Source organism: Gymnodraco acuticeps, unplaced genomic scaffold (assembly GCF_902827175.1).
Source record: "Gymnodraco acuticeps unplaced genomic scaffold, fGymAcu1.1, whole genome shotgun sequence".
In the NCBI taxonomy this organism is placed as follows: domain Eukaryota; kingdom Metazoa; phylum Chordata; class Actinopteri; order Perciformes; family Bathydraconidae; genus Gymnodraco; species Gymnodraco acuticeps.
Genome location: NW_022989810.1, coordinates 4,168,646 through 4,178,217, shown reverse-complemented (window position 1 = coordinate 4,178,217; position 9,572 = coordinate 4,168,646). Strand labels below are relative to the sequence as shown.

At 43.1% G+C, this 9,572-nt stretch overlaps 1 protein-coding gene across 1 annotated transcript; it reads left to right on the top strand.

The window, feature by feature from the left end:
* The first annotated feature begins 811 nt into the window (after nucleotides 1–811).
* LOC117555179 lies at nucleotides 812–3,691 on the top strand. Its single transcript, XM_034229968.1, has 3 exons — nucleotides 812–922; nucleotides 1,131–1,289; nucleotides 1,561–3,691. Exons 1-3 carry the CDS (start codon nucleotides 885–887, stop codon nucleotides 2,540–2,542), a joined length of 1,179 nt encoding a protein of 392 aa, XP_034085859.1. The 5' UTR covers nucleotides 812–884; the 3' UTR covers nucleotides 2,543–3,691.
* Nucleotides 3,692–9,572: the final 5,881 nt, after the last annotated feature.

Here is a 9,572-nt window from a genome sequence, read left to right as displayed (position 1 = left end):
AGAAGTGAAAGATGGCGGCCGCCATGGTTTCATCGAGTAGCGGAGACGAGGAAAACGCACCAGAAAGTCTCAAAAAGTCAAAATTGTCAACACACAAACATTGTTACATGCATATTACGTCTGTGAAGCACGAAAAGGTTGATTGTTTTACCAATACAAGATGGAATACGTACAGGACAAGCTTACAACGGTCGCTCGGCTTGAAGGGAGACTCTCGGAACGTGGTGGCTGAAAACCACAAGCACTGTCTTGATTTCGAGTTCGAAGATATTCCTGAGGACGCTGGCTTCCACCACACATGCTACATAAGGTTTACCGACACAAAGGCCATGACGAAGGTGGAAAGACGGCTCGCACGTGAGGGAGATCAAGACGTTAGGGAGGACCTTGAGGTCGAGCCCATCCCATCGACGTCTCGCAGCACGTACCGAAGCCAAACAGAGAAGCTACGATCAAGGTCAGGCCTGCCAATCGCAGGCTCTGGCCCCGTCCTTCCTGCCCTGTGCATTATATGCAAGATGAAGGAGAAAATGATCATCAAAGCAGGCAAGCGACAAAGGGATCAACTGTGTAAGGCTGAAACATTAAAAGCAGGTAAGCAAACCCCCTCCCCCACCCACACACCACACACACACTACACACACACCACACACACACACACACACACACACACACACATTCTCTGTGGTTGAATAACTGAAAGGTACAATTATGTGTGAGAGATACGTCAACAAACTCATTGAGTTGTCCTTTTTTTCCGTTTAGGCAAATTGCAGAAAGCTGCTGAGAAGAAAGATGACCAAAGTGTTCTTTTACATATAAAAGACAAAGACTGTGTGGCTCTGGAGGTGCGGTACCACAAAAGCTGTTACAGTCAGTACACCATGTTTTTGCTGAGACCTGACAAACCAGAGACAGAACAGTAAGTTATTTCTCCTTGGATTGCTTTACCTATTTGCACTACCACCAGACTGAAGTCCAGGTGTGTGTCGGCGATGGCTATATATATATATACACATACACATACTTAACATTATAAGTAAACATCCAATTTCCTTCTGTTATATGTGCACACAATCACAACACTTATTCATTTATCCATTTATTTACTTCTCATTCATGTGTTGTAGGGATGAGGCAATGTTTGATGCCAGTTACAAGCTGTTCTGTGAGAGGATCATCCGCCAGAGGCTGCTTGTCAACAATGAGGTGCTTAGAATGGGCCAGCTGAGGCAGGCCTTCATTGACATGGTGAAAGCAAACGAAGGTGTTGATGCTTCAAACTACAGGTAACTGCAATGTAATACAAGTCTTATTATTTATCATGTGCAAGGCCAGCTTTAAACAAAATGTGTATGACAGGCCTGTTTGGAGAAACCCCCATGATGTGTAGTGTGTAGTGTTGTTTGTGATGATGTGGGCCTTTATTTGGCTTCTTTGGTGTTAAATGTGCTGTATGGCAGATAGGTTCTAGTCTGTAATGTCTTGTATCACCTCCACCACTCTGCTTTTGATGGTACTCCTGTGACTCGTAATTGTCACTGTTTTGTTGTGTTACAGACAGGATCTGTTGAAGAAGAGGCTGGCTCAAGATTTCCCTCAGCTAGCGTTTCACATGCCCACCAAGCGCAACGTCTGCGAACTGGTTTTTGCTGAGACTCTGTCAAAGGATGCACTCGTGGACATGCTACCAGATCCATCCGGTACGGAAACAACACAGTCCAGTGAATTGAGCCAGACAGACAGCGACAATGAAACAGGGAGAACAAAGTGCCAAACAACACATGAGGACACAAGGACACTGTATACAGCAGCGTTGTTTTTGAAAAGACTGCTTAGTGACACTCCTGGCATGTCATGCCCATGGCCTCCCACTTCTGAAAATGTAAATGTCACTGAATCTCAAACTGTTGTCCCCATTGGACTATACAATCTGCTCAGCTGGATTATAGGTTCCACTGAGGAGCCAACACTGGATCATTATGTCAACATTGATGATGACGTACATTTGAAAGTGTTGTCTGTTTGTCAAGACATTGTGTACCTTGCTTCCAAGGGCCGCAAGCAGACACCCAAGTCCTTGGCTTTAGGTTTAACTGTTCGACATTTAACTGGATCATCACGCATTGTATCACTGCTTAACAGACTGGGACATTGTGCATCATGGGACACAGTTTTGAGTCTAGACACTAGCCTTGCCCAACTGACACTAGTAGAAGGCAGAGACAAAATACCGAAGGGATTCTCAAAGCGGACACCCACAACACTTGTGTGGGATAACATTGACTTTGGTGAGGAGACACTATCGGGTCGTGGAACTACTCACCATACAAATGGAATTATGCTCCAGAGTGTGCCCGGCGAGCCTATGTCCACAGCAATCAGACAGCCACTGAGAAAGGGAGTTACCTCATTCATAGCCCCCCCCCCCAATGCCTATACAACCTTACCATCAGTCCAAAAGGCAAGGGCCACAGAACTTGTGTCAACCAGTGCAGTCAGCGACATGCAGAATGGACACCCACTTTGCTGTACAAGCTGAAATGGCATATGCTTTTGTGAAGTCCACATGTACGGATAGTTGTACAATCCCAAGCTGGACAGGGTTCCATACACTGCTTCAGGATGAAAACACTCTGCAGAAGTCCGCATTGTATTATCTTCCAGTCATTGAAGCCTCACCAACAGAGATGTCAACAGTCAACACTATCCTGAAGCGAAGTGTCCAGATTGCTGACCAGCTAGAACTGGATCATATAGTTTTAGTGTTTGACCAGGCTATATATGCCAAAGCACAGCAAATACGCTGGAAGGATGTTGAGTTTACAAAGCGTCTAGTGATTAGACTAGGTGAATTCCATACATGCATGTCCTACCTGAGTATTCTAGGCAAAAGGTTCGGAGATGCAGGACTGCAAGATATCCTCATTGAATCTGAAGTTGTTGCCCCAGGATCCATCAATGGGGTACTCAATGGCCATCACTACAATCGCAGCATGAGGGCTCATAAACTTCTATATGAGAGTCTGCAGCGCATCCGGTTTATCACCTTCATGGACTCCTTGCCACCCCAAGAGAGAGCTGCGTGCATGGATGTCATCACTGAGATGGAATGTGCCTTTCCAGACAGATTGATGGATGTTTTGAGTGCAGATCAGAGGTTTGATAATATGTGCTCGAAATATGCAGACTTTGTGCAGAGGAGGAGTACAGAGAATGCAACATTTGCTTTCTGGAGCTCATACATTGACATGATGCAGCTACTCCTCCTGTTTGTGAGAGCAACGCGAGAATCAAACTGGCAGCTTCACCTGTCAACCGTCCGGTTAATGATGCCATGGTTTTTTGCCTACGATAGAGTAAATTACGCTCGATATTTACCTGCATACTGGCTGGAAATGATGAATCTGCCTGTCACACATCCCTCTTGCCACAGTGACATGAATGTGAAAGGCCAGTGGACTGTCCAGCGACAAAGTGTTCATGGATTTGCCTCCATTGCTTGCGACCAGGCTATTGAGCAAACGCTTAACAGAGATGCCAAGACCAAAGGTGGCTGGACAGGGATCACACAAAATCGGTCTGCAGTGTATCGCTGGATACTGTCACAGCATGAAAGAGCCGCGATAGCAAGACAGTGTGAATCAATGGCAGGGATATCTCCTGAGCTACGGACAAGAAAAGACCTGGACAAGACACGCATCTCTGCTGATGCAAAGGCTGTGAGTAGAATCCTGGACACTATTGATTCCATGCTCAACCCTTTTGATGTACACTAGGGGTGTAACGGTACACGTACCCGTACCGAAATTATTCGGTACGGGCCCTTCGGTTCGGTACAGGTGTGTACCGAAGTGTACCGAACGAATATAACGTTAAACGTAAAAAATTGAGAACGTGAATAACTTTTTGGAAGTAATCTCAGGTGCTGCGTCGCAGCATTCAGAGTAATTTGCTCACATTGGGTTCAACGCGTCATAGAGCGAGCAAGTCATTTCATTGGATGAGAGGCATACTATGAGAGCTGGTCAGAGGGATGCGTTCAAATGTAGTCAGTAATTTGAGGAACTGTCAAAAATGTATGGCGAACGCAGATAAAGTTGAGCTCGAAAATCCTCCAGCATCATTGAAGTCTCCGGTTTGGGAACATTTTGGTTTTGCAGTTACGTACAAGGATGACGGACAAAGACAGGTGGACCGAACCAAAGCTGTTTGTCGGCATTGTTCAACTAAAATTGGTTACGCGGCTGGCAATACATCAAACTTGCACACTCTTTTGAAAAGGCATCACCCGAACGTGAATATCACCGGTACCAAAAGAAAAAAGACTGAAGTGCAAACCCAACTCCCGCTAGCATTTAAGCCTCCACCACTCGCAAAGAGTTCAGACCGAGCCAAAGCTATTACAAACGCCAAATATCCTTATGTTGCCATGTTAGCAAAGCGCTACCTGGCTGTATCTGCTACCTCTGTCCCTAGCGAGAGGGTGTTCTCCACAGCAGGAGACATTGTTAGTGCCAGCAGATCTGCCCTTTCGGCAAGCAATGTGGACAAGTTCATTTTTCTTTAAAAAAACATGAAAATACAATGACAAGCAAGTCCTAATGTCAAACTGGCTGCTTAGGTGCTAGTACAGTAAAGTTCAAATACAGATTATTTCAGTTCATCGAAATGCTGCACCTTAATGTTTATTTTATTATATTTTGTATTTATTTGAGTGAATACATTATTCACAGTTTAATAATAATAATAAATATATAAATATAAATATATATATATGTTTTGTTTTGTGAAAAAAAATTCTGCTGTACCGAAAACGTACTGAACCGAACCGTGACCAAAAAACCGAGGTACGTACCGAACCGAAATGTTTGTGAACCGTTACACCCCTAATGTACACCAAGACGGCATTGTGTGTCTTAGCTCTGGAAGAGTAGCAACAGGAGAAATCACAAAGGATTTGCTTGTTGCCTCAGAAAAGGGTGAAAATGCTGTAAAGGAGTTTATGGAGCAGAGACTGTTATCCAAAACAGTTGACATATTTGCCCCCATAATATCACAAAAACTCAAGACTCTCAGTGATCAGAAAAAGCCCCCCAAAAAATCTGCAGCAGGCAAGGAAGTGATTTTGCATGCTGACAAGAAGTTATTTTCCAGGCTCCTCATCCTTGGCCAGAGCAGGAAAATTGAAATGAGGGAAATTCTGTCATATTCCTTGGGAACTGTGTCATATCCATTAGCAAGTGCTGATGGTTCACTTGCCAAAACAAACAAATCAGCTCTCATGGATCTATTGCAGAGCAAAGGTGGAGAGTGCTTGGTTGACAAAGTTCCAATAGGTGGTGCCATTCTTTTTGATGGCATGGCAGTCATGCAGGCCATGCCATCCAGACCAGCAACATTTGGAGAGCTTGCAGAGACCATACTGCAGAGCATACTCCAACTTGCTTTGCATCACAAGTGTACACGCATTGATTTTGTCACTGACCGGTATCCACCCATCAGCATCAAAAGCCTAGAACGGTCCCGTAGAGCTGATGCAGGGTCACAACTAATAACAATCTTCAGCCCAGATCAGAGAACTCCAACCCAGTGGAAGAAGTTTCTCTCTGACGGAAAAAATAAGGAAGCACTGGCCGAATTCCTTTATGTGGCATGGACACATGCAGACCTCACAACAGTGGGTAAAAACCTCAGCTTGTACATTGCCCATCAAAATCAATGCCACTGTGTAACTGTCATGGAGGGTGTACAGTCTGTTGATGTTGTTGAAGACCTGCAGTGTGATCATGAGGAATGTGACACACGGGTGTTTTTACATGCCCAACATGCTGCACAGGAGCACAAAGCTGTCATCATCAAGAGCTCGGACACTGATGTGGCAGTCATTGCTGTAAGTCTGCAGGCAGATTTGCCATGCAGCTTATATGTGTTCACAGGGACTGGCAACAGGACACGGATCATTGACATTGCCATGGTGTCATCAGCTCTCGGAACCAGTGTGTGTTCAGCCTTGATTGGAATTCACACGTTCTCTGGGTGTGACTCCACAAGCGCTTTCTATGGCAAAGGCAAAAGAAAGTCATTTGCTGTTGCATGTGAGAAAGATGACTACCTTAAGGCTTTCAGAAGTTTAGGTACTAACTTTGACTTGGAGCAATCAACATTTGCACTTCTTTGCCGGTATGTATGTCACCTGTATGATCAGCCAGCAGCCGAACATGTAAATGATGCTAGGTACAAGGCTTTCTGTATGGCATCATCGGCCTTGCCAGAATTAAGCATTCCCCCTACTCATGATGCCCTCCATCAGCACTGCAAAAGGGCAAATTACCAGGCAGCAATAATGAGGTCCTGTCTCAAAAGAGAAATGAATGCTCCATCACCTGCTGGATATGGTTGGGAAATAGAGGATGGGAACTTACACGTCACCTGGATGACAAGAAATCCTGCCCCTGACAGTGTGTTGCATGTGATACACTGCAGCTGCAAAGAGTCTGCCTGTGAGAAAGGCAGATGTTCATGCTTCTCTGCAGGACTCTGTTGCACAGACTTATGTCGTTGCTCAAATTGTGCAAATAAAAAAGAAACAGAGGAAGAGAACGATGACTGCCCTGACACTGACAGTGAGGAATAGGAATAAAAGAGCCTTCTTTCCATCTTTCTTAAGCTCTTTTCTGTTCTTTTGGTTTTAGTGCCTGGCCGACGCGCTCACACATCACTCATATATACGTTTGTTTTTGGTACTAGAACAGAGTATAATCAGCAGGACTCTTTTAACCAGCTGAGGCAATCACAGCCCCAATCAGCCGCTCCGCCCAGCCTGACACCAATCAATTATACTACATTACATGTCCTTCTACTGTTTTCTATGTCATACCTTTTATATTTGTAATAAATCTCGTTTTTATGGTTCATCAGTGTTGTTTTCATTTGTGGAGGGATGAATGAGTAAATAAATGAATCAATGGACATTGGTATAAGTAAGGCAAGGCAAGTTTATTTATATAGCACTTTTCAACACAAGGCAATTCAAAGTGTTTTACAAAAAATTAAAGACATTAAGAAAATGGCATTTAAAATCAGTCATTAAAAAGAAAAGCTAATAAAAGAAACATTAAAAGAAAAAATACATGGATAAAAGTTACAGTGCAGTCTAAGATATGAATAGTTCAATTAAAAGCAGCAACAAAAAGAAAAGTCTTCAGCCTGGAAGTACTGCATTTTATTGATCTAAATTACTTAACGTAACAAGTTAACCTTCTTCTTGGACGCAGAAATCAAGTCATGTTTATTTTAAGAGTGCATTTAACGTGTACAGGGTAACAACAGACAGACAAAAAGTCCTCAGTCTAATGGAATAATCCCAATGAACCTAGCGATGTGAACATGGCAGTCCAGGAATGATAGTTTGATAAATATGAGTTTGATATACTTTATTAATCCCCGTGGGGAAATTGTTTGTAGCTGGAGTTGGCTGATAAACGCTGCTAGTCAATGTTGATTCGATGGTCAACTCTGTTCCCAGATAGTAAAACCTCTCACAAATACCGCGTATATAACGCAAATACCTCGGACTTAGTGATGTATTAAGACATATGACAAAACATGACATAAAACAAGCATACAGCACTGTTTAGAATCCATTTGGTCTGGTTTAGCGTAACCATGGCGGCCGCCATCTTTCACTTCTGTTGACAATATGCAGCTACCCAATTGGTGTAGCACGATCACGTGACGAACCGTGGCACGACTTTGGACCAAGATATTATTACGCTTCGAAGGGACTAGTTCAGCCAATAATTACGTGCCTAGAAGAATTGGCAGGAATTTTAGCGACGATATTTTTTTTGGTGGATAAGCATGACTCGTTCTTTTTTATGAACTAAAGATTGTGTAGTTTCACTTCTGTGGAGCGGGTTGAAACGATAACAGGGTTCACCTTATGGCCTAGTTGTACAGACCGACGTTAACAGCAGCCCTGTCTGTGCACACGGAGACCGACTCTGTCGTCCGGTGATCTAACCGCCTTCTGGAAAAGCTTCACAAGTACGTCGGTACGCAAATGCGCTTTGTGACACAAGTGACGGTACGCATTTCAGATTACGCACATAACCTGCGTACCAGTTATGTGCACCCCTGTACTACAGCAAAAGTATTCTCCGTCGGGATTTCCTGCAACAACACCACTAGTGATGTGTCGGTCGCGAACGAGCCGGCTCAAAGAGCCGGCTCTTTTAAGTGAACGACGGGAGCCGGCTCGCACCCGCGAACGAGACGGTTTTTTTTATTTTTTTTGCGGAGGGATCTAGATCGGCATGAAGGCACATTATGCAATGTGCACATTTAGGCCATAAGGTGAACCCTGTTATCGTTTCAACCCGCTCCACAGAAGTGAAACTACACAATCTTTAGTTCATAAAAAAGAACGAGTCATGCTTATCCACCAAAAAAAATATCGTCGCTAAAATTCCTGCCAATTCTTCTAGGCACGTAATTATTGGCTGAACTAGTCCCTTCGAAGCGTAATAATATCTTGGTCCAAAGTCGTGCCACGGTTCGTCACGTGATCGTGCTACACCAATTGGGTAGCTGCATATTGTCAACAGAAGTGAAAGATGGCGGCCGCCATGGTTACGCTAAACCAGACCAAATGGATTCTAAACAGTGCTGTATGCTTGTTTTATGTCATGTTTTGTCATATGTCTTAATACATCACTAAGTCCGAGGTATTTGCGTTATATACGCGGTATTTGTGAGAGGTTTTACTATCTGGGAACAGAGTTGACCATCGAATCAACATTGACTAGCAGCGTTTATCAGCCAACTCCAGCTACAAACAATTTCCCCACGGGGATTAATAAAGTATATCAAACTCATATTTATCAAACTATCATTCCTGGACTGCCATGTTCACATCGCTAGGTTCATTGGGATTATTCCATTAGACTGAGGACTTTTTGTCTGTCTGTTGTTACCCTGTACACGTTAAATGCACTCTTAAAATAAACATGACTTGATTTCTGCGTCCAAGAAGAAGGTTAACTTGTTACGTTAAGTAATTTAGATCAATAAAATGCAGTACTTCCAGGCTGAAGACTTTTCTTTTTGTTGCTGCTTTTAATTGAACTATTCATATCTTAGACTGCACTGTAACTTTTATCCATGTATTTTTTCTTTTAATGTTTCTTTTATTAGCTTTTCTTTTGAATGACTGATTTTAAATGCCATTTTCTTAATGTCTTTAATTTTTTGTAAAACACTTTGAATTGCCTTGTGTTGAAAAGTGCTATATAAATAAACTTGCCTTGCCTTACTTATACCAATGTCCATTGATTCATTTATTTACTCATTCATCCCTCCACAAATGAAAACAACACTGATGAACCATAAAAACGAGATTTATTACAAATATAAAAGGTATGACATAGAAAACAGTAGAAGGACATGTAATGTAGTATAATTGATTGGTGTCAGGCTGGGCGGAGCGGCTGATTGGGGCTGTGATTGCCTCAGCTGGTTAAAAGAGTCCTGCTGATTATACTCTGTTCTAGTACCAAAAACAAACGTAT